General features: G+C 42.3%; 1 protein-coding gene across 2 annotated transcripts; it reads left to right on the forward strand.

Moving 5' to 3' along the window:
* Positions 1–15042: 15042 nt before the first annotated feature.
* LOC135969093 (X antigen family member 5) lies at positions 15043–22704 on the forward strand. 2 transcript variants are annotated; one of them, XM_065537901.1, is made up of 5 exons: positions 15043–15224; positions 16952–17031; positions 17531–17636; positions 19507–19632; positions 22591–22704. In XM_065537901.1, exons 2-5 carry the CDS (start codon positions 16960–16962, stop codon positions 22611–22613), a joined length of 327 nt encoding a protein of 108 aa, XP_065393973.1. In that variant the 5' UTR covers positions 15043–15224; positions 16952–16959; the 3' UTR covers positions 22614–22704. The 2 variants fall into 2 exon arrangements, with proteins under 2 accessions (XP_065393973.1, XP_065393972.1); XM_065537900.1 differs by lacking the exon at positions 15043–15224 and adding an exon at positions 15676–15801.
* Positions 22705–25107: the final 2403 nt, after the last annotated feature.

Consider the following 25107-nt stretch of genomic DNA (forward strand, 5'->3'; position numbering starts at 1 on the left):
GGAGTCCGAGGCGGGTGGATCATGAGGTCAGGAGATCAAGACCATCCTGGCTAACACAGCGAGACCCCTTCTATACTAAAAATACAAAACATTATCCAGGCGTGGTGGTGGGCACCTGTAGTCCCAGCTACTCGGGAGGCTGAGGCAGGAGAATGGCGTGAACCTGGGAGGTGGAGCTTGCAGCAAGCTGAGATCCGGCCACTGCACTCCAGCCTGGGTGACAGAGCGAGATTCCGTCTCAAAAAAAAAAAAAAAAAAAAAAAAGTGACTGTTTTTGAAGTACAACTGGCAAATTTCCCAAGTCCTTCCACAGTCTTTTTGATGTGCAGATATTCAGGTATTTCGGGGATATATTAAACAATGTAGGCATTCCTAGCATATCAACCATATCATCCACACTCTGAAAACATCAGTGTTCAAGAACGTATTCCCTTTCAATTATGCCCTACATTCAATATCTGTGTCTTGTTCATATTCTGTGTTGTGCCTTTTCCATTTTCTTCAAGATTGTTACATCTACTGGAGGCTCTTCCTAGCTATTTCTCAAAAGAACATTCTATTAAATTTATTAATATCAAATTAGTTTTCCTTTGGTTAATGATTCGTACCTTTCATTTACTGCCTGTTTCTTTTTCCCTTTTTCCCTTAAGTTTATTCTGTGACTCTTTTATTCTTTTGCTCTTTCTTAATGTTATTTTCTTGTATCATGGAATTTGCTATCTATTTTAATAAGATATACATTTAATGCTGTGACTGTCCTAAGAATACAACTGAGGCTTGTTCAATAGGCTCCTGGAAATTGTCTGAAAACAATCTTTTAATGTTGATAGCCTAATGGAGTGGTTCAGAAGTGTGGAGTAAAAACATTTAGGTAATTTCTCCCCTAAACATGCAGTGCTTCCTTTAAATTCAGAAATTCTTCTAATTAAGTCAGCAATTTGGAAAATATGTGTGAGAGATACTTATGTGGACCACTCAGGACTTAGTATGTTATAATTTTTGAACTTTAAGTCGTAACATCTGATGGCTCAAGGCAGAAACCTGTAATATATAACCTCTGATATGGTTAGAGGTTACCGTATGTGTCTTCAATCTAATTACACACAGTAGCTCATGAAGACTGACAGGAGGGCAGGGAGCATGCTTAGCACAGGCATCTTCCAACCACCTGGAGCATCACTGACCTACATGCAGGCTCCCTACTTCATGGGCCACAAAACCTTGACTGTCTCTTTCCATTTTATTATTCAGTCATTCAAGGCCTCACTGCGGGAAGACTTTAAAATGCAATCATTGGGTCCGGCAAGGGAGGTGACTCACACCTATAATCCCAGCACTTTGGGAGGCTGAGGCTGGTGGATCACTTGAGATCAGGAGTTCGAGCCCAGCCTGGCCAACATGGTGAAACCCCGTCTCTACTAGAAACACAAAAATTAGTCGGGCATGGTGGCACACACCTGTATTCCCAGCTACACAGGAGTCTGAGGCATGAGAATCCCTTGAACCCGGGAGGTGGAGGTCGCAGTGAACCGAGATCAGACCACTGCACTCCAGCTTGGGCGACAGAGCGAGACTCCTTCTGGAAAAAAAAAAAAAAAAACAAAAAAAAACACCAATCATTGCTTAAGAGCCTGAGAGAATTCAGGATTTGACAAAATCCAAGAACACTCATAAGGTCTCCATACAGGAAAACAAATATCAAGTAGAGTGCCGGCTCATTTGCTTAGGAGCAATGAAATCTGAACTCGGATATTATAATTGGACTGAAGCTGATTGCTATGATAAACAAATCATGAAAATCGGAATATCTTTGTATTTTCTCCAACAGAACCAGAACATGCAGAAATTAGCAATGAAATGGGTTTTAATCTATCTGATATGCATTCACTCCTTTCAGTAAAAGCAAAAGTTGGTGTAGGATTTGTGTGATTTGTCCAGAATCTCACTAATAATGTTAGAGCTGGTATTAGATTCTCCTTCAGGGTCAGCATGTTTCATACAAAGTGGTATTACAAATGTATTACGTATTTGTGAAAAGCAGAAAGTAGAAAATAATCTACAAATTTTTAGCTGTTGGTTATACTCAGAAGTAAGAAAATGCTTTCCTTTTCTTTTCTCTTTTTTTTTCAACCTCAGATCGGAGTTTCACTCTGTTGCCCAGGCTGGAGTGCAGTGGCACGATCTTGGCTCACAGCAACCTCCACCTCCCAGGTTCAAGCAATTCTCCTGCCTCACCCTCCCGAGTAGATGGGATTACAGGCGCCTGCCACGAAGCCCGGATAAATTTTTGTATTTTTAGTAGAGACTGAGTTTCACCCGCCTGGCTGGTCTCGGACTCCTGGCCTCAAATTATCCGCCCGCCTCGGCCTCCCAAAGTGCTAGGACGACAGGCGTGAGCCCCCACTTCTATTTCATGATTCAATATGGCTTTGACCCAATTAGTGTCTGTATCTGATAGTCTTTGAGTTTTGCACTCAGGCTTCTGGGGTCTCACCCACCTTCCCGAGAAAGTATGCATTTGGACTCTGTTTTTAAAGGGGCAGTAATGTACTCTCTTTTCATTATCAAAAGTGTAATATTATGGAATACAGAAAGCATGTAATTTTGGACCTTAATGGGTAACATACCTCCTTCTGGCATTTTAAATTGCTCTGATTTTGGCAGAATCTTCCCCTGGACACCAGGACCATCTCTGCATTCATCCCCAGTCTTTGACTGAGACAACTCCTGGAGATCAGCTTCCAGGTCAGCTACTAAAAAATACCAAGGATGTCGACTGGAGCAGCCAAACAAGAATGATAAATAAGGAAATGATAATATTCTTTTCCTCAGTGTCATGCAATAAAGCCTGTAGGATACTGTGGTAATAAATGTGATGCAAAGAGGCCCCACCTTTGTTTTCCTCTATTATGACACCTTATCTTAACTAACAATCTGAGGATAAATCACACCACACCTACATTTCCCATACTTACCGTTGTGTATTACAAACACTCAGCTACCTAGGAAACCTGAAGTATCTCAGCTACCTAGGAAATCTGAAGACTGCCCCGCAGAGAGCATTTTAATCATACCTTAAATATAAAGTTCTGAATGATTAGATCAATGTATTGGTCTGTCTATGACAAATCTTATAGTCCTGACACTAATTCCCTGTTCAGGTACCCTGAAAATGTTGGAGTTAAACTTAATTAATGTTTAGGTCCAAAGGCCCTATATGTCAGTAAGAAAAAGTACCCAAAACGACAGCAAAATCACTGTCTTCCAATGAGAGTATGGAAACTGAAGTGCAAAGAAATTAATGGGCATTGTTGACAGTCATATTCTGGAAACCCCTTAACAGTGAATTGCATCACATTTAAAAGAACTAGAGATGCAAGAGGAAACACGTTCAAAAGCTAGCAGAAGGCAAGAAATAACTAAGATCAGAGCAGAACTGAAGGAGATAGAGACAGAAAAAAAACCTTCAAAAAATCAATGAATCCAGGAGCTGGTTTTTTGAAAAGATCAACAAAATTGATAGACCGTTAGCAAGACAAATAAAGAAGAAAAGAGAGAAGAATCAAATAGACACAATGAAAAATGATAAAGGGGATATCACCACCGACCCCACAGAAATACAAACTACCATCAGAGACTACTATGTGTAAACACCTCTACGCAAATAAACTAGAAAACATAGAAGAAATGGATAAATTCGTGACCACATACACTCTCCCAAGACTAAACCAGGAAGAAGTTGAATCCCTGAATAGACCAATAGCAGGCTCTGAAATTGAGGCAATAATTAATAGCCTACCAACCAAAAAAAGTCCAGGACCAGACGGATTCACAGCCGAATTCTACCAGAGGTACAAGGAGGAGTTGGTACCATTCCTTCTGAAACTATTCCAATCAATAGAAAAAGAGGGAATCCTCCCTAACTCATTTTAGGAGGCCAACATCATCCTGACACCAAAGCCTGGCAGAGACACACACAAAAAAGAGAATTTTAGACCAATATCCCTGATGAACATCGATGCGGAAATCCTCAATGAAATACTGGCAAACCGAATCCAGCAGCACATCAAAAAGCTTATCCACCACGATCAAGTGGGCTTCATCCCTGGGATGCAAGGCTGGTTCAACATATGCAAATCAATAAACGTAACCCAGCATATAAACAGAACCAAAGACAAAAATCACATGATTATCTCAATAGATGCAGAAAAGGCCTTTGATAAAATTCAACAGCCCTTCATGCTAAAAACTCTCAATAAATTCGGTATTGATGGAACGTATCTCAAAATAATAAGAGCTGTTTATAACAAACCCACAGCCAATATCATACTGAATGGGCAAAAACTGGAAGCATTCCCTTTGAAAACTGGCACAAGACAGGGATGCCCTCTCTCACCACTCCTATTCAACATAGTGTTGGAAGTTCTGGCCAGGGCAATCGGGCAGGAGGAAGAAATAAAGGATATTCAATTAGGAAAAGAGGAAGTCAAATTGTCCCTGTTTGCAGATAACGTGATTGTATATTTAGAACACCCCATCATCTCAGCTCCAAATCTCCTTAAGCTGATAAGCAACTTCGGTGAAGTCTCAGGATACAAAATCAATGTGCAAAAATCACAAGCATTCTTATACACCAATAACAAACAGAGAGCCAAATCATGAGTGAACTCCCATTCACAATTGCTTCAAAGAGAATAAAATACCTAGGAATCCAACTTACAAGGGATGTGAAGGACCCCCTCAAGGAGAACTACAAACCACTGCTCAATGAAATAAAAGAGGACGCAAACAAATGGAAGAACATTCCATGCTCATGGATAGGAAGAATCAATATCATGAAAATGGCCATACTGCCCAAGGTAATTTATAGACTCAATGCCATCCCCATCAAGCTACCAATGACTTTCTTCACAGAATTGGAAAAAACTGCTTTAAAGTTCATATGGAACCAAAAAAGAGCCCGCATTGCCAAGACAGTCCTAAGCCAAAAGAACAAAGCTGGAGGCATCACGCTACCTGACTTCAAACTATACTACAAGGCTACAGTAACCAAAACACCATCGTACTGGCACCAAAACAGAGATCTAGACCAATGGAACAGAACAGAGCCCTCAGAAATAATACCACACATCTACAACCATCTGATCTTTGACAAACCTGACAAAAACAAGAAATGGGGAAAGGATTCCCTGTTTAATAAATGGTGCTGGGAAAACTGGCTAGCCATATAAAGGAAGCCAAAACTGGATCCCTTCCTTACACCCTATACGAAAATTAATTCAAGATGGATTAGAGACTTAAATTTAGACCTAACACCATGAAAACCCTAGAAGAAAACCTAGGCAATACCATTCAGGACATAGGCATGGGCAAGGGCTTCATGTCTAAAACACCAAAAGCAATGGCAACAAAAGCCAAAATTGGTAAATGGGATCTAATTAAACTAAAGAGCTTCTGCACAGCAGAAGAAACTACCATCAGAGTGAACAGGCAACCTACAAAATGGGAGAAAATTTTTGCAATCTACTCATCTGACAAAGGGCTAATATCCAGAACCTACAAAGAACTCAAACAAATTTACAAGAAAAAAACAAACAACCCCATCAAAAAGTCGGCAAAGGATATGAACAGACACTTCTCAAAAGAAGACATTTATGCAGCCAACAGACACATGAAAAAATGCTCATCATCACTGGCCATCAGAGAAATGCAAATCAAAACCACAATGAGATACCATCTCACACCAGTTAGAATGGCGATCATTAAAAAGTCAGGAAACAACAGATGCTGGAGAGGATGTGGAGAAACAGGAACACTTTTACACTGTTGGTGGGACTGGAAACTAGTTCAACCATTGTGGAAGACAGTGTGGCGATTCCTCAAGGATCTAGAACTAGAAATACCATTTGACCCAGCCATCCCATTACTGGGTATATACCCAAAGGATTATAAATCATGCTGCTGTAAGGACACATACACACGTATGTTTATTGCAGCACTATTCACAATAGCAAAGACTTGGAACCAACCCAAATGTCCATCAATGATAGACTGGATTAAGAAAATGTAGCACATATACACCATGGAATACTCTGCAGCCATAAAAAAGGATGAGTTCATGTCCTTTGTAGGGACAAGGATGCAGCTGGAAACCATCATTCTCAGCAAACTATCGCAAAAACAGAAAACCAAGCACCGCATGTTCTCACTCATAGGTGGAAACTGAGCGATGAGAACACATGGACACAGGAAGGGGAATATCACACACCGGGGCCTGTCGTGGGGTCGGGGGGAGGGGGGAGGGATAGCATTAGGAGATATACCTAATGTAAATGACGAGTTAATGGGTGCAGCACACCAACATGGCACATGTATACGTATGTAACAAACCTGCATGTTGTGCACACGTGCCCTAGAACTTAAACTATAATAATTAAAAAAAAAAAAAAGAAAGAAAGAATGAAAAGAAACAGTGAATTGCTAAAATAATCCATGGCCCAAATTCTGTCTATCTTTAGTTTGAAAATGCTGTCTATTCGTTGAGGAAACAGTTTCTGTTTCATGATAATCTTATCGTACTTGGAGTTTTCTAATTATAAAAATATTAAAACAACTTTTAAAAGCCCCTTCAAAGTCCTAATAATGTATTCCAGTATCCTGAATTATCCACCTTTTACCAAACATACTGTCAAGAATACACATCAAAGGAAACAGTGGCTGTCATTTATTGGCCTCTTTTCTGGAGACACTATCCTGCTTCACTGAACTGCATTTCGTCCTGAGCCAATACTGAAGTACCTTACAGTACAGACATATTTGAGTATTAAGCATTTTTAAGCAAAATCATTCACATTTTCTAACATGGATGGTGGGAAGAATGCAAACCTTGGAACAAAATATGAATTCCTTCTCCATGAGTCAAGTGTTCTTGGTAAGTCTCAATCTCTGAGCCTCATTTTTCTGTTTGTTTGTTGGTTTGTTTATTTATTTATTGACACAGAGTTTCCTTCTTTTTGCCCAGGCTGGAGTGCAATGGTGCGGTCCCGGCTCACTGCAACCTCCACCTCCCGGGTTCAAGCAGTTCCTCTGCCTCAGCCTCCTGAGTAGCTGGGATTACAGGCATGTGCCACCACGCCCGGCTAATTTTTGTATTTTCAGTAGAGACGGGGTTTCGCCGTGTTGGCCAGGCTCGTCTCGAACTCCTGAGCTCAGGTGATCCACCTGCCTCGGCCTCCCAAAGTGCTGGGATTACAGAGGTGAGCCACCATGCCTTGTGCAGCGAGGGGCATGCACACTGAGTCAGGCACGTATAGGGCCGGCCAGGGTTTTCCTGCTATCCCCACACCCTTGTCCCAGGTTGTTTTTAGTAGGAAGAAAGGGACGTGAGAGATTTTTAAAATTTTTTTTGTCTCTTGCCCAACCATTCTCATGCATCCAGAAACACTGAGAACAGAGAGTCCCATGTCACCCTCAGTGGAGGGTCTGCCTCAGAAAGACCTTCGTGACAGAAATAAAGAATTTTATGTCTATATTTACACAAGCTGTTTTCTCAGGGTGTTTTTCTGTTGTCCAGGGTGGAGGGCAGTGGCATGACGATGCCTCACTGCAGCCTCCATCTCTTGGGCTCAAGCAATCCTCCTCACACTGCAACCTCCCCTGTAGCTGGGACTACAGGTGGCCACCACCACGCCTGCCTAATGTATTTAATTATTATAATTTTTTTTTAGATGTGGGGCGTCACTGTGTTGCTCAGGCTGCTTTCAAACACATGGCCTCAAGTGATCCTTGCATGTCTGCCAGTTTTTATACATGCTTTTTATACATGCTATAGACTCAATCAATTCACACCTGTGCGTTTTCTTTAAGGTTGTGTTATTGCACATTTATACCTCTCGAGTGGTAGCTGATTTCCCTGAATACCTGTCAGGTAATCACTGGCTCGCCAATCAGTGTGGTTTTAACATTGGCTCACAGTGGCTTGGAAAGCCCTCATGGGAAGTATTTCTTGAGGAAAAGTGGAGAGTTTGCAGGAATAGTTTTGAAAAACAGAGACAACCGATGTCTTCCTTCCCTCCCTTGCCTCTCCTCATGTGCCAGGTTTTCTGTTTTCTCCACTATTACAGAATCACCATGTAGTATTCTGTGATGAAAACTTTTCTCTCTTTAATCATCCCATTTCGTCCTCCAGACCTTTTTTTTCTGGAAGGGTTGTAAGCAGAAGGGACAAAACATCTTCAGAAAATCACATTATGATATAAACTTAGTGAAAAGATTCATCATATTTAAGAAATGGACAGGATGAAATCCTGAATTCGTAAACATTAAAAAAATCGGTTTACATAACATCCGTCCCTTTTGTCTCTATCCTTTATCCAGTGAGAAGTGTAGAAAAGACGAATTCCTTGCTTGCGGCAACTGCATTAAGTAGTCAAACTGCTGGACCCTTTCTGTCAATATCACACATCCAGATGTAATAGCCACAAGACACAAAAACATTTTACAACTGTACCTTTTTTTTTTTTTTAATCTCATTGTAATTTGCATCAAACCCCTAGCACTGAACTCAACATTCACAGAGTTAAGAGTACCATGGCCGAGAGAGATCCTGCCTCAAATGTTGGGAGGAGGCTGCAGCAGTGGCAGTCCAGCTGAAGACAAGGCTGGAATGTGTCTTCACACACCCCACTCCCTTTTTGAGACAGGATTTCTCTCTGTCGTCCAGGCTGGAATACCCTGGAGGACTTAGAGCGCACCACAAACTAGGACTCCTGGGCTCAAGCAATCCTCCTGTGTTACTTTCCTGAGTAGATGGGACTACAGACACGTGCCATGGTGCCCAGCTAGTTTTAAAAATTGTGTAGAGCAGGGGTCTCACTATGTTGCCCAGGCTGGTCTTGAACTCCTGGCTTCAAATGATTCTCCTCCCTCAGCCTCTCAAAATACTGGGATTACAGGTGTGAGCCTCTGCATGTGGCCTTTTTTCTCTCTCACTTTTTTTCCTTTATCTAAGGCTTAAGGTTTATCTAAGGCTTTGCTTTAACCCAGGAAACTGATTTTTTTTTTCCCTCCCACTTAGAGGAAAGAGCACTTCAAACGTTCAGGATTTTTGGCCTACTGAAAGTTCACTGGCAACAATTGTGTCCTGTCTCTACCTGCCTGCAGGAGAAAACAAAACTTAAAGTCAGCACCAGGCTGCACTTTTCCTCCATACATTATCCTGCACAGAACAGTGGTTGAGGGATCCAGTGAGCCAGTTCTCTTCCAGTTGGAGAGATTATTGTTAAATGCTGTGAGGACATGTGTTTTTCATAATAGACAACAGCTCGGCTGTTGCTTCATACTATGGGGAAATGCATAGTCTCCCAGGAGCGACAGCTTCGTCATCTCTACCCCTTCACTCTTCCTTTACTCAAAGAAAGTTTCACCGTATTGTAGTGAGTCGGGGTCCTGCTGGTGAATCACACAGTTGCTGACAGTGTCAGGGACCCCCAAGGCCACCCTCACCTTCAGTGATTCATGGACATTCTCTGCTGCCCTCCTGCATACAATACTCCTAACTGAAGCCAGCCGCCTCACCTCAGGTCAGTATACCATGCCTCCCACCTTGTCACGGGCTTTGCTCCTACAGTGATCACTCCTCTCTCCTGAACCATCAACTGCTCCCTCTACATTGGATCATTCCCCAAGCTACGGGAAAACTCACCCTCTAACCCCATGTCCTTCTGTAGCTACGAACACATTAAACTCTTGCCCTGCAAAGGAAAACTGCCTGAACTTGTGCAACACACTTCATTGGAGTCCATTTTCAAAATTATCTACAAAGGAAAATGAATCAGAATATTCAAAACAATTCTGAAGTTTAACTTTGGGGAATTCACCCTACATGATGTCAAGATTCACATTAATTCTATTATATTCATCGATTGATTATGTTGTCAGTGCATTGGAAGAAGGTGACTTCCCCCTTGGCTTGGGGATTGATTCAATGTAGAGGGAGCCATTGATGGTTCAGGAGAGAAGAGTGATCAGTGCAGGAGCGATGCCCCTGAGAAGGTGGGAGGCATGGGATCCTCAGCTGAGGTGAGGGCGCTGCCTTGAGTTAGGAAGCATTGCATGAAGTTATTGATTATGATGCTTAATCATCCAGCCCCATATGGCAATTGTGTTACTTCTCCAGTATTCAAGACAGTGTGGTATTGGGGGAAAATCTACGGATCAAAATAGAGCCAGCAATAGACTCACAAACCTAATAAGTTGATTTTCAGATAAGTGGCAAAGGCAATGGAGAAAGATTTTCTTTTTAAAACATTGTGTTGTTTTCTCCTGTCTCATGGCCACTACATTAATTGTTTCTTATTCCTCAGGTTCCTTCCCTGTGTTTCTCCCTTGCACTTCAACTGCTCTTCTGTCTGTCTGTCTGCCCCACCACAGTGCGATATTTTTCACAGCAAGTACCACGTGTCTTTGTGATATTTCAGATGTCCATCCCATCAGTGATAAACCGAATCAAGAAAATGTGGTACACATACACCGTGGAATATATGCAGCCATAAAAAGAATGAGATCATGTCGTTGGCAGGGACATGGATGGTGGTGGCAGCCATTATCCTCAGCAAACTAATGCAGGAACAGAAAACCAAATACCGGATGTTCTCACTTATAAGTGGGAGCTAAATGATGAAAACACATGGACACGTGGGAGACGCATCACACACTGGGCCTACTGAAGTGCAGGGGTGGGAGGAGGGAGAGGGTCAGGAAGAGTAGCTCGTGGATGCTGGGCTTAATACCAGGGTGATGTGATGATGTGTGCAGTAACTCACCGTGGCACACATTTACCCATGTAAGAAGCCTGCACATCCTACACATGTACCCCTGAACTTAAAGTAAAGTTTGGGAATTAAAGATGTCAGTATTTCAGAATCCTTCTTTCCATGTGTTGGTCATTGTGTCATTTATCTAAGCGTTATGGTGACATAAAAGCTCAGGCATAACAACAATTAGTATGATCAGCAATTTTCCAGGATTATAGCTCAGTATGATCTAACATCAACTACTAATATTGAATTGCATTTGACTCCTTGAAGTACTTAAGGAAAATTGGTAAGAAAAAATATTCATGCTTGAAAATATTTTTAAAATTTGTGTAAATTGGATCAACACTGAATACCACAGATGTCGCTGTCACTGGACGCGAATGAAGTGCATAATAGGAACCATAAGACACAGTCAATGATAAAGGGGGAAATAAAAGGGAACCTATCAAAGCACCATCAGACGAGTGCAGAAGCACACACATGAACACACCCTGCAGCTGCAGAAAGACATGGTAGGAAGTAAAGCCCCACAACTCATCAGCCTTCCTTCTCACCAGCTCATGAGTTCACAAGTGAGTTTGCTGAGGGTCAAATGCCCACAGTAAAACTGACCAATTTAAACATCACTGAGCGCCATTTCAAGCATTATGTAGAAAGCTACAGACAACAGTGAACTTATTCTGAGCACGTCTTAATCCATCATCTTCACAGATGGCTATAGAAATGGCCTGTAAACATTTTGTCTGATAACCGCTAAAGTAGTGACGTTCAAACTCTTTTATGACACTGTGTGAGAAATACACAGTTTACATATAGTCGACTAGGCAAGTAAATATATGTATGTGCATGGGGATGTGCAGTGTATTTGTATATTCTACATGCAGCGAACGCTATTTAGTAATTTATTTTATCTCTGTTCTTTAAAATGCCGTTTGTGGCTGACAACATTATTCTTATGATCCACCATGGATTAAAAACCAGTTTAGAAATGATTACAGCTTTTTCGGAGAACATCCCCAGTGGTTGATAAATGTTGCTATAGAATATATGCAAATATACATGAGAACCCAATTTTGTCCACCTCCTTTGCAATTCAGTGTTTTTAGACAAAACTCCCATCTTCGATATGGGCCAAAAGGCTACTACAAAATATAGAGTTACTGATGAAATATGTGTTTCATCTGCAGATATCAGTGTCTGTTTTGCACAGGTGTAGTCTTACTTGGAGAGATGAGAACTCACAGGCAAAAGGGACAGACAGTACATGTGACTTCTTGTCCTCTTGATATCATGTGGAGGCTTTGCTTGGGCTGCAGCATAGGTGAACGCCATGCATTGCCTGCGTTCGCGGGGACCTCCCTGTGAATGCACAGGGACCTCCATTCCCCTACTGTGCTCCCATTTTATGAGGCCAGTGGGAGAGCTACACTGAACGTGGTAGGTAGCAAATAATTTCACCTCAACCACCAAGCAATCTGAGCTCAGGTGACAGTGTTTACTCTGGTACCCTGAGACTTGCCAGCTGCTCGGAATCTGTAGACTTTGTCCCACCCACCCACCATCCTGTGGAAATCTAAGTTTGGTCATAGATTCCCGTGCATGGAGGATGGGAAGCTCTGGTCATGTGGGAAATTGAGCCCCCTCACAGGTAGACTGGTTGTGTTGGTCCCAGCTCTGTTTCCTCCCTTAACAGCTAGAGAGTTGCTGTAGGGTCACGTATCAGGCAACTCTTCTTGTCTCTACAATGTCTTTCATACTTTCCGCTGCTTCCTGTTTGTCACAAGGGCTCCTTCACAACTTTCCCAATCCCAATCCTAATATGATCCTTTGAACTCATCCAGCAGGTCCGGAGTTATGGCCCACAGGAATGGCAGCGGGAAGTTCAAATTTGGCAAGAAATTCAAGCCTGCTCTTTGAGGCTGGAGTGAGGCCACTCAGGAATCACTAAAGTCCAGGTCTGCATGTGATGGTTAATATTAAGTGTCAACTTGATTGGATCGAAGGATGCAAAGTATTGTTCCTGGGTGTGTCTGAGAGTGTGTTGTCAAAGGAGATTAACATTTGAGTCAGTGGACTGGGAGAGGTAGACCCACCCTCAGTCTGGGTGGGCACCATCTAATCAATTGCCAGTGCCACTAGAATAAATCAGGCAGTAGAACATGGAAAACTAGACTTGCTGAGTCTTCTGGCCTCCAACTATCTCCGGTGCTGCATGCCTCCTGCCCTCGAACAACAGACTCCAGGTTCTTCAGCTTTTGGACTCTTGAACTCACACCAGGATCTGCCAGGGGCTCTCGGGCCTTTGGCCACAGACTAAAGGCTGCAATGTTGGCTTCAATACTTTTGAGGTTTTGGAACTCGGACTGCCTTCCTTGCTCCTCAGCTTGCCGATGGCCTATTGTGGGACTTCACCTTGTCACCGTGTGAGTCAATACTCCTTAATAAACCCTACTTCATATATGCATCTATCCTATTAGTTCTGTCCTTCTACAGATCCCTAACTAGTACAACGTGAAACACTACCAACAGCCATAGTTGCTCACAAAAAGTCTGAGTCCAGAAATCACTATCTCCCATTCTTTGAGCACTTCCGAGTGCACTATATTAAAAACTGGACTTAGTAAGGAAAAAAAGAAAGTAAAATTTAATAATAATAGTGTCCATGCCAAGAAAGGATAAAAAATATAAAAGGTAAATTAAATAAGAGATCATGATTATAACTGCTCTCGTTTTTTAAAAAAAATATTTAAAGCACCACGATTCCTACTCAAGTTGCTTTTGAGAGAGAGACAGAGAGAGATTGAGCCACCTTTCTTTTCCAACTCAAGGTATTGCCCTAAAAGAAGGCCAGCTGCATGATATATATAGGCGTCATTTCAGCAATGTATCTTATTTATAAAAGGCTGCATTCTGGTCAGGGCCCCGTTCCTATCCTTCCCTTCCATATAATATTTCCCACATTAAACTGCCAAAGAATACATGAGTAATAAGAACAGGAATCATGCGCACAGCTTGCTGTCTACATTAACGAGAGCTTATACCCCACTGGCTTCATCAACATAACTTTACTAATACAGCAATCTGTTGCCTAGGAAAATAAAAGACGCAAAGAACTTTACTGTTCATTTCAGCAACTGCCTGAAAGATTCATCAACTCTTCAGTCAAAAGTGTCAAATTACATTTTTCAATCCCAAAACTCCTTGAACCGTTGCCTAAACATTTTTGTCTTCTTGGCTCCACCAATCCTACATCATTATGATTCCTACCTAACTCTAACCAAACAATCCCCCACTTTAAAAGACCCACTTTACACTAGATTTCAAAATCAGAATAAATATACTGAAATCCCTTCGACGTCTGACACACTAGTGCCTCTGTCGAGGTAGTGCTCTCCCTTACAGCACTATGCAAATAATGTCAGCCCTGTCTTATGAACAGGCTATTTAGTTGATATTTGGAGAGTACAGTATATGATCCAGTTAGTCACCACTGCTTTGCATCATGTCACAGGAGACTGCGCCTAGATCCTGTCATCAATATGTACATATATTTCTGAATCAAAATACACGATCTGAATGGCCTACAGGTATATTCAGGCAAATCAGTCACTAGCCCAGAGATTTAAATGTGCAATAACACACCCCCCCCCCAAAAAAAACCAAAATTAAGCGTGTGTGAATATATTTAGTCTGCAGAAGAGTTTATTCCATTCCATTCATTAGAAGCATGGCAGAAAACCGAGAACCAGAGGAAAAAAGGGATTAATCAAAGCATGTGTAAAAATTGGTCAAGGTGGGATGATCGCTTGAGCCCAAAACTTCAAGACCAGCGTGGCATCAGACTGAGACAATGTTCTAAAAAATAAATTAATTGCTCAGGTGTGGTGTTCGCACCTGTAGTACCATCCATTTGAGAGGCTTCAGTATGAGGATTATTTGAGCCCAAGAGATCCAGACTCCAGATTCAGTGAGGTATTGTCATCTCACTGCCCTCCAGCCTGGGAGAGAAAGCCACACCCTGTCTGAGAAAAAAAAAAAAAAAAGCATTGATAAATAAAGATATAAAAATAGTTTCTTTCTTTCACAACAGGCTTTTCTGAGACACATCCTCCATTAAGGGTGACATAGGACTGTGTGTTCCCAACGTTTCTCAATGCATGAGATGGTTTGATCAAAGAAAAACAAATGCTCTCTTAAGTGCCTTTCTTTCCACTACAAACACCCTGTGGATGCGGGTATGAGAACAGCAGGAAAACCGTGGTCGACCCTGCAAGTGGCAGACTCAGTGGGCATGCCCCTTGCTAAGCAAGTTCCTGCTGCCCATGTGACTTGCTGTCTGTCTTCTATCCCTGCAGAGCTGTGGAAGGAAACGTCATGACTTCTTTCTTGCCAACTATGACACAGCTGGTAGGTCAGCAGAGCAGTCCTCCCAGAAGTTGAAGTGTCAGTGAGTGGGAGGGAAAGCAGAAGGGCTTCCCGTAGGTTGGACCACTCGGTCCATGGCCTCATATAGATCCTCATCCTTCTACTAAAAGGCAGCGACATCACCATGGCCTTGCTGTTGTGGGGTCCTGGGCAGGGGAGGAAGTAAGGGCATAGTGGGGAGGAGGGTCAGATGAACAGGGAATGAGTTGAAGGGTGACATTATTTGCAGTATTTCAGTCTCAGAGGCATAAAAAATACCACACAGAGAGGATGGATTCCAAAGTCCTTAGTGGGGACCTTGGAAGGAGCAGAGGACAGGGCATGGGGAGACAAGGAAGCGCACTGCGGCTCTTAAGGCAAGAGGGGACCTCACTGCGCATGCTCCTTTGGTGCCTCCTTAGTGCGCATATTCATTGGGCGTCTTCCCATTGGCCCTTCGCGTATGGTGAACGCCGGGGAGCTGTGATCCTGCAGCTCGGGTCCCTGAGGTCTGGATTCTTTCTCCCCTGCTGAGACGCAGCCAGTAGGTCCACAGGTCGCTCCAGCTGGGAGTTGAAGCGTGAGTGAGAGTGCGGAGGAGCCAGCGGGCTTCCAGAGGGTCGGGGCGCATGATTGGTGACTCCGAGTGAGAAGGGGCTTGATGTCGTCGTCCTTCTCGTGCGGCCCCGCAGCTATGGGCCTTCTTGTCTTGTCGGGGTCAGAACGAAGGAAGAAGCAGGGCCTCGGAATGGGACGGGGGTTAGGTGAAGCTGGGGCGATGCTGGGGTGCTGTTGGTGGTATTCCAGTCCCAGAAACGCCTGAAACTTCCAACAGAGGACAAATTCCAGACTCCTCAAGGGGCATCAGGCCTGGAATGTCGTGGGCGGTAAGGAAGGGGCCTGGAAATTGGGAACACTCCGGACTGGTGACCGCCACCCCGAGGTTTGTATAATGAACCGCAGAGGTGCCCGCCCGGTGAGGACTGCCCAGTGCTATGTGGCAACTTCTCAGCTCCATCTTGGAAGTTCGAATGGGTGGGAGGGGCTATGCATTCCAACAAAACTCGATGTTGGGGGGAAATGGCCCTAGCAAAGGGTGTGTGACAAAAGCCATGGGCACTTTAATTTTAATTCTCAAGCTGTATTTTCCTAAATGTCTCGCGATGGAGAGTCCAATTGTGAAACCAAACCTCATTGGAAATACCGTGCGTCTCTTGCCATAAGCCCTAAGGCATTGCTCAGCTAGCTTGACGAACATAAGTGGCTGTGCAAGTATTCGATTCAGAAGGCATACGCACTTATACATGCCCTCTGACTTACCTTTCAATGTCTTACCAAATTTTTAAAAATTGCAAGTTAGCATTTGGCCATGGAAGTGCTCAAATGTAGTATCCACTCACATGCATTTTTCCAGTCACGGTATTCTGGGTTTTGGTTTGGTTTGGTTTGGTTTGGTTTTTTTGAGATGGAGTTTTGCTCTTGTTGCCCAGGCTGGAGTGCAATGGCGCGATCTCGGCTGGCTGCAGCATTCGCCCCCGGGTTCAAGCGGTTCTCCTGCCTCAACCTCCCGACTAGCTGGGATTAAGGCACTCACCACCACACCCGGCTAAGTTTTTGTATTTTTAGTAGAGACGGGGTTTCACCATTTTGGCCAAGCTGGCCTCGAACTCCTGACCTCAGGTGATCCATCCTCCTCAGCCTCCGCAAAGTGCACACTGTTCTGTTTGCAGACTGAAATATGAGTTGGCGAGGAAGAAGATATAGACCAAGACGATGTTTACGACTTGCTCAGCTGGTTGGGCCTATGCCTGTGAGTAACTTAACGTTCGATTTTTTCCAATAGCAGAAGTTTTTTTGTGTGGTAGTTATTGTTGAACTAGTATAGATACACTGATAAAGGTCTCCCATGTTGATAAAAAATGATCATGGCATCTCATGAAGGAAAGAGTAACCCAAGAGGACTACACACTGTTTTCGCCTGGATGTGTGAACTTGTGTTCCTCGATTTGACTGGTGATTTCCTCCTCATGCTTATTCATAGCACGTTACACCCATTCAACCCCACATGAATTAAAATGGCTTCCAACGCCATTGAGGGTAACGGTCTCAGAGTAACCTCTCTATGGGAAGAGTAACTTAATGAAGAATAAGTGTGTGGAATAGTTTTGGGATAGTGTTGGAGCATGTCTTTAAACATGCATATGATCAGAAGTATCTGTGTAATCTGTATATTCATGTTATTGACATGCATTGATAAGAAGAATTTTTTATCTGCACATGCACACACCATGTCCCCGCCCTTGTCCCAGGAGCCCAGTGTGCCAGAGCCTCAACAAGAAGGACCACCAACTGAAAGTCAGGATCATACACCTGGTCAGAAGAGAGAAGAAGATCAGGGTGCAGCTGAGATTCAAGGTGCTGGGAAGGGAAAGAAAGAATGTCTATGGGGGGAGGAGGCCTGTGTGTGCATGACGCCTTATGCCATGACCAGTAACAGGACGAAAGAAAACAACAGGAAAGGATCTCAAACAGTTGCTGAGAGTTTTGCAAGAGGCTGGAAATGTGATGGGTATAGTTTGCAGCTTCCTGCAGTCCCTGGATATGATGAATCTTCTCTTTTTCTTTGAGATGCATTTTGTAGGCTTGAAAATATAGTCGTTCCTAAATCAGATGAAACCATTTAATTGGTTGTATAAAAATGTACATTATTTCACCAGTTTAACTTGATATTCTTAGGACGTTGCAGTGAGATCTTCTCAGCCATGGTGTTCACAGTGTTGTAAGCACCCTTTGATAGCATGTGGAGTGCCAAGTCACCCTACCATATAACACCCCAAATAAAGCCCATTTGCAAAGGAATCTTAGCCTCATTCTATAAATAATAAAACGGAGGCCGGGCGTGGTGCCTCACCCCTGTTATCCCTGTACTTTGGGAGGCCGAGGTGGGCGGATCACTTGAGGTCAGGAGTTCGAGACCACCGTGGCCAATATGGTGAAATCCTGTCTCTACTAAAAATATACGAACTCGTTGGGCGTGGTGGCACACACCTGTAATCTCAGCTACTAAGTAGGCTGAGGCAGGAGAATTTCTTGAGCCCGTGCGGCAGAGGTTGCAGTGAGCCGAGATCACACCACTGCACTCCAGCCTTGGTGACACAGCGAGACTCCGTCTCAAAACATAAAAATAAATAAATAAGAAAACTGAGGCTCAGAGATAGAGACTTACCAAGAAAACTTGACGCATGGAGAAGGAATTCGTGTTTTGTTCCAAGGTATGCATTCTTCCTACCATCTATTTTAGAAAATGTGAATGATATTTTGCTCAAAAATGCTTAATACTCAAATGTGTCTGTACTATAAGGTACTTCGATATTGGCTCAGGACAAAACGCAGTTCAGTGAAGCAGGATAGCAACTCCAGAAAAGAGGTCAATGAATGACAGCCACTGTTTCCTTTGATGTATATTTTTGACAGTATGTTTGGTAAAAGGTGGATAACTCAGGATGTTGGCGTACAGGTAACTTTATTAGTAGGATATGGAGGGGGCTTTGAAAAGTTGTTTCAATATTTTTATAATTAGAAAGCTCCAAGTACGATAAGATTGTCATGAAACAGAAATTGTTTTCTCAACGGATAGCATCTTCAAACTAATCAGAGACAGAATTTGGGCCATGGATTATTTTAGCAATTCCCTGTTAAGGGGTTTCCAGAATGTGACTGTCAACAATGCTCATTAATTTCTTTGCACTTCAGTTCCCGTACTCCCACTGGAAGACAGTGGTTTTGCTGTTATATTTCGTACTTTTTTTCTTAATGACATTCATGTATGGAAAGTCACATATAGGGGCCTTTGGATCTAAGAATTACTTTAATAAAGTTTAACCCCAACATTTTCAAGATACCTCAACAGGGGATGAGTGTCAGGACCATAAGATTTGTCATAGGCTCACCGATGCATTGATCTAATCCTTCAGAAAATTACATTGAAGTTACGATTAAAATGCTATCCGTGAGGCTGTCCTGTTTTCCTAGGTAGCTGTGTGTTTATAATACACAATGGTAAAGTATGGGCAAGGTAGGTGTGCTGAGACTTATCCTCAGATTGTCATTTAAGATAAGGTATCATAATACAGGAAAACAAACGTGGGACATCTTTGCTTCACATTTATTACCACAGTAGCTTATAGGCTTTTATTGCATAACACCGAGGAAAAGAAAAGGATCAGTTCCTTATTTATCACTCTTGTTTGGCTGCTCCAGTCGACATCCTTTTGGTATTTTTCAGTGCCCGACCTGGAAGTTGATCTCCAGAAGCTGTCTCAGTCAAAGACTGGGGATGAATGCGGAGATGGTTCTGATGTCCAGGGGAAGATTCTGCCAAAATCAGAGCAATTTAAAATGCCAGAAGGAGGTGTGTTACCCATTAAGATTCAAAATTATGTGCTGTCTGTATTCCATATTATTATACTTTTGATAATAAAAGGAGAGAATCTTACTGCCCCTTTAAAAATAGAGTTCAAATGCAGACTTTCTTTGGAAGGTAATTCAGACCCTAGAAGCCTGACTGCAAAACTGAAACACTATCAGATACAGACACAAATTGGGTCAAAGCCATATTGAATCATCAAATAGCAAAGCATTTTCTTACTTCTGAGTATAACCAACAGCTAACAATTTTCAGATTATTTTGTGATTTCTGCTTTTCACAAAAACATAATGCACTTGTAATACCACTTTGTATGAAATATGCTGATCCCTGAAGGAGATTCTCGTACCAGCTCTTAACATAATTTGTGAGCTTCTGGACAAATCACATAAATCCTACACCCATTTTTGCTTTTATTGAAAGTAGTGAATGCACATCAGATAGATTAAAATCCACTTCAGTGCTGATTTCTACATGCTCTGGTTCTGTTGGAGAGAATGCAAAGATACTTGGATTTTCATGATTTGTTTATCATAACGATCAGCTTCAGTCCAATTGTAATATCTGAGTTGAGATTTCATTGCTTCTAAGAAAACAAGCGGGCACTCTGCTTGATGTTTGTTTTTCCGTGAGGAGACCTTCATGAGTGTTCTTGAATTTTGTCAAATCCTGAATTCTCTCAGACTCTTAAACAATGATTGTTTTATTTTTATTTTTGCTTTTGTTTTGTTTTGTTTTGTTTTGTTTTGTTTCGGATGAGGTCTCGCTCGGCCGCCCCAGGATGGAGTGCAGTGGTCCGATCTTGGTTCCCTGTGACCCCCACCTCCCGGGTTTAAGCGATTCTCATGCCTCAGCCTCACGTGTATTTGGGATTACAGGTGCATGCCACCATGCCCAACTAATTTTTGTATTTTTAGTAGAAACAGGGGCTCACCATGTTGGCCAATCTGGGCTCGAACTCCTGACCTCAAGTGATCCACCTGCCTCGGCCTCCCAAAATGCTGGGATTACAGGTGTGAACCACCTCCCTCGCTGGACCCAATGATTTGTGTTTTAAAGTCTTCCCACAGTGAAGCCTTGAATGACTGAATAATAGAATGGAAAGAGACAGTCAAGGTTTTGTGGCCCATGAAGTAGGGAGCCTGCATGTAGGTCAGTGATGCTCAAAGTGGTTGAAAGATGCCTGTGCTAAGCATGCTCCCTGCCCTCCTGTCAATCTTCATGAGCTACTGTGTGTAATTAGATTGAAGACACATACGGTAACCTCTAACCATATCAGAGGTTATATATTACAGGTTTCTGCCTTGAGTCATCAGATGATATGATTTAAAGTTCAAAGACTATAACGTACTAAGTCCTGAGTAGTCCACATAAGTATCTTTTACACGTTTTTCAAATTGCTGACTTAATTAGAAGAACTTCTGAATTTAAAGGATGCACTGCATTTTTAGGGGAGAAATTATCTAAATGATTTACTCCACACTGGTGAACCACTCCATTAGACTATTTACATTAATAGATAGTGTGTAGACGATTTCCAGGAGCCTACTGAACAAGCCTCAGTTGTATTCTTAGGACAGTCATACCGTTAAATGCATATCTTATTAAAATAGATAACAAATTACATGATACAAGAAAATAATACTGAGACATAAAAAATAATAAAAGAGTCACAGAATAAACTTAAGGGAAAGGGAAACAGGCAGTACATGAAAGGTATGAATCATTAACAAAGGGAAAACTAATCGAAAAGTAATACATTTAATAGATCGTTCTTTTGAGAAATAGCTAGGAAGACAGCATCCAGCAGATGAAACAATCTTGAAGAAAATGGAAAAAGCACAACACGGAATATGAACAAGACCCAGATATTGAATGTAGGGCATAATTGAAAGTGAATACATTCTTAAACACAATATTTTCAGAGTATGGATGAAATGGTTGACACACTAGGGATGCCTACATTATTTAATATATCCCTGCAATAACTAAATATCTGAACACCACAAAGACTGTGCATGAACTTGTGAAATTTGCTAGTCGTCCCTCAAAAACAGTTACTTTTAGAAGCAAATATTTAGCTTTTCCAGATGTCTTACTCTCTGTTTTCATTTCCCTCTCCATTTTTTTTTCCCCCCACACTGGTTATGATGTATAACTCTTTCGCATTTTAATATCAATCATGATCCTGATACGTTAAAACTTATATGACCATTTAATTAATTATACAAATGGGAATACTTTCCAGTGGAAAAAGTGTCATTATTCATATTGACATGAGGACTATAGGTGAAAACTGGATGCAAATGGTTAGTGTATGTTAAAAAAGAACAAAGAAGGGTAAACTAGCTCAAAGCAATATCATAGCACTTCTTCACAATAGAGAAAAAACAAATGCAATACTGGCCTTTCTATTCATTTCACTTATGTATTTCCTAATGTGACATTAACAGTTTCCTCAAAAGATAGCTTTCAGACTGTCTGCAGGAACCTATTGGACATTCAGACCATACTGTCAAGCCAAAACATTAAATTATGCATTTTTTCTGGAGGAATTTTTTCAGAAATTCCTTCTGTTTCTTAGGTTTTTTTGTGTTCTGGTTGTATTTTCAGTAAAACTCTACACATTGTTTGTCATCTACTTTAAGCCCCTTCTAATAGGTTCACTTGATTTAATGTGATCTGTCCTCAGACTGTCTTTTGGTTTCCTTCTAGCACAAAAAGCAAGGTGTGTTTTAAAAATGTTGCTAATGTGTATGTTTAGAAGTGTATCCTCACAGTCTCTACAGAGGTCTAGTTGAATCTTAGCCACAGGGAGACTCTTCGGATTCTGGTTTTAGTCCATTGTATAAAACTAAACCTTTGGTGTCCTTTGCATACCTTTAATTTCATCTGAATAGAGTTCTTCTGGTAATGTTCCCTCCTGTTATGTTTCTGTCGCAGGGGAAGGGAAACCACAGCTTTAAACAAAGACAACCGAAAGAATGCAAACTGGATTTATCCGAGATATTTGACTTTTAAAAATCTCAATAAAGTTTTCCAGTTTTCTCCAAAGAAGTATCACACACCTGTTGTTCATTTATTCTCACATATTAGACAGTATTGAACATTTTGGCCGGGTGCAGTGGCTCATTCCTGTAATCCAAGCACATTGGGATGCTGAGGCAGGAAGATTGCTTGAGCTTGGGAGATTAAGACATGCTTGGGCAACATGGCAAAACCCCCTCTCTACAAAAATAGATGAATGAATGCATGAATATATGCACATATGTATGTAGGTGTAGTCCCAGCTACTCTGGAGGCTGAGGTGGGAGGATCCCTTGAGCCAAGGAGGTCGAGGATGTAGGTAGTCATGTTCACGCCACTGCAGCTCCAGCCTGGGTGAATGCGACTCTGTCTGAATAAAATATAGTATCATTTTTGCAACTCTGCATTCTGATTGAGCTGGTATGCACATGTGTGATATTGTGAATATATATATTTGGTCCTGGACCCTGCTTACTGTCATACAACTCCTACAGGTTTTGGAATCTCCACATAGTGATGTCTTTTTGTATGCTAGTGAGTTGACCATTTGCTGGCAGCTCCTAGGTAGCTCTAGGATGGTGGATTAGAGGGTTGGGACTTTTCAGCCACATCCCCAACGTTCAGGACAGGGAGAGGGGCTGAAGGTTAAGTTGATTACCAATGGCGGGCCAACAGTTTAGTCAGTCATGCCTATAGGATGAAAACCTCCATCAAAACCCAAAAGGACAGGGTTCAGAGAGCTTCTTGCCTAGCTGAACACATGGAGAGTGGCATGCCCGTAGAGGCCACGGAAGCCCCCTGCCTCTTCCTTCTATTCCTTCCCCTACGTATCTCTTTATCTGCATCCTTTGTTAGGATATCCTATTTTCCACAAAACATGTGAGAATTCCCCGGGCTATCGAGCTGGATGAAAGAACTAGGGCCTAGGTGGAAGAAAGGGGAAAGCAACTAGGGCAACTTGCTGAAGCAAAATTACTTGGATCCTACCTACACTGTCTCCTTACACGCGATGGCATGACATAGCCATGGGATTCCATCCTGCCTCTTACACACTGGCCTTGAGATGGTGGGCAAGATACTTACCTCCTGTGGGACAGTTTCCCCATTTTTAAAGTGAAATTAGAATATTTACACTAAATGCTTGCTATGAAGAATAAATGAAATAACAAGATGCAGGCATTACATTGCAGATAAATTTACTGGTTATCTTTCCTTAATCCCTTTAAAATTTCAAATATTTTCATTCCATTTTTCTTTACAACTACATCTCTAGTATGTGATAACTGCTTTGGAATTTCAAGTAGGAATATCAGTCTACCTTTTTAAATGCATTTGACTTCAGAAGGTGATTTCATGTAAATATGTAAGTTAAATAGCAGTGTAGCTGGCATCAGACACGGCATTGATTCTGAAGCCGATTTGTAAATAACCGAGGTGTGACAAGGCCAACCCTATGTCAGTACTATGTGCTGAAAACTTGTTTGATGTGTGTGATGCCATGAAGAATAAGTCTATTCCAGTCAGTCAACACCACACAACTCAATATCACAGTGTGTCAAGAGCTCAGGCAGTCCCTAAGCAGCCCTATGGTGGCTAACGGGGCCACAAGGATCACCAGTGCAGTTGTTATTTTGGCTTGTCATATATTCATCAATTTGGCGGGTAAGAAGACAATGAGCCCAAATGAATCAAAGTGGTTGATTTACTTGCAGACTCAGCAAAAGCAAGATTAGCATTGTGTCAGCACTGTGTCCCTAGTCCCAGGGTACCACACTGAATTGGAGAAACTCAGTGACAGTACAGATGGTGGGTCTCTCTGCCTGCGAGGAGCCCACAGTCATACCCTAAGGCCAATTTTGAAACCACACTGAATCCTGAACCCAAGATCACACCTTACCGAGCTGCGACTATGGGACAGCAGGGGTGACCCAGCTCCCGAACATCTCGCACAGAACACCTTAGGGATGTCATCCATGCTTGTGAAGAGGAGGAACCTGTGTCAGTGACTACCCTGAACTGACTTGCCTGCTGACAGTTCCCCTAAACCAAAGATGCAAACCAGTTGTTTAGACTGAACGGGGAACCCTAGAGGGAAAGGTTTCTTTGTGGGATGGCACAATGGAGGCCTTGGCCAGCTTCTGCCTGATGACTGTATGTCCTGCTGGGGGTGTCCTAACAAGGGTAAAGTCTTGTAGTCCAGGGGTATCACCTGTGCCCTCTGGGATTGTTCTTACCTGTGTGCCCTGAATATCCCATCACTGCCTCATCCCTGGAAGGCGTGCACATCAACTTCAGCTTCCTGGCCATAGTTGTGCCGAGCCTGAAATGCTGACTTGAGTTGGATAAAAATGGTTAATACAGAATGTTAGTTAGGAAGTCACCTGCCTTTGTCAGATAGACCTTCAGCATTAATAGGATTCGTATAAGATGAAT

This window comes from Macaca fascicularis, chromosome X, assembly GCF_037993035.2.
Source record: "Macaca fascicularis isolate 582-1 chromosome X, T2T-MFA8v1.1".
NCBI classification, from domain to species: domain Eukaryota; kingdom Metazoa; phylum Chordata; class Mammalia; order Primates; family Cercopithecidae; genus Macaca; species Macaca fascicularis.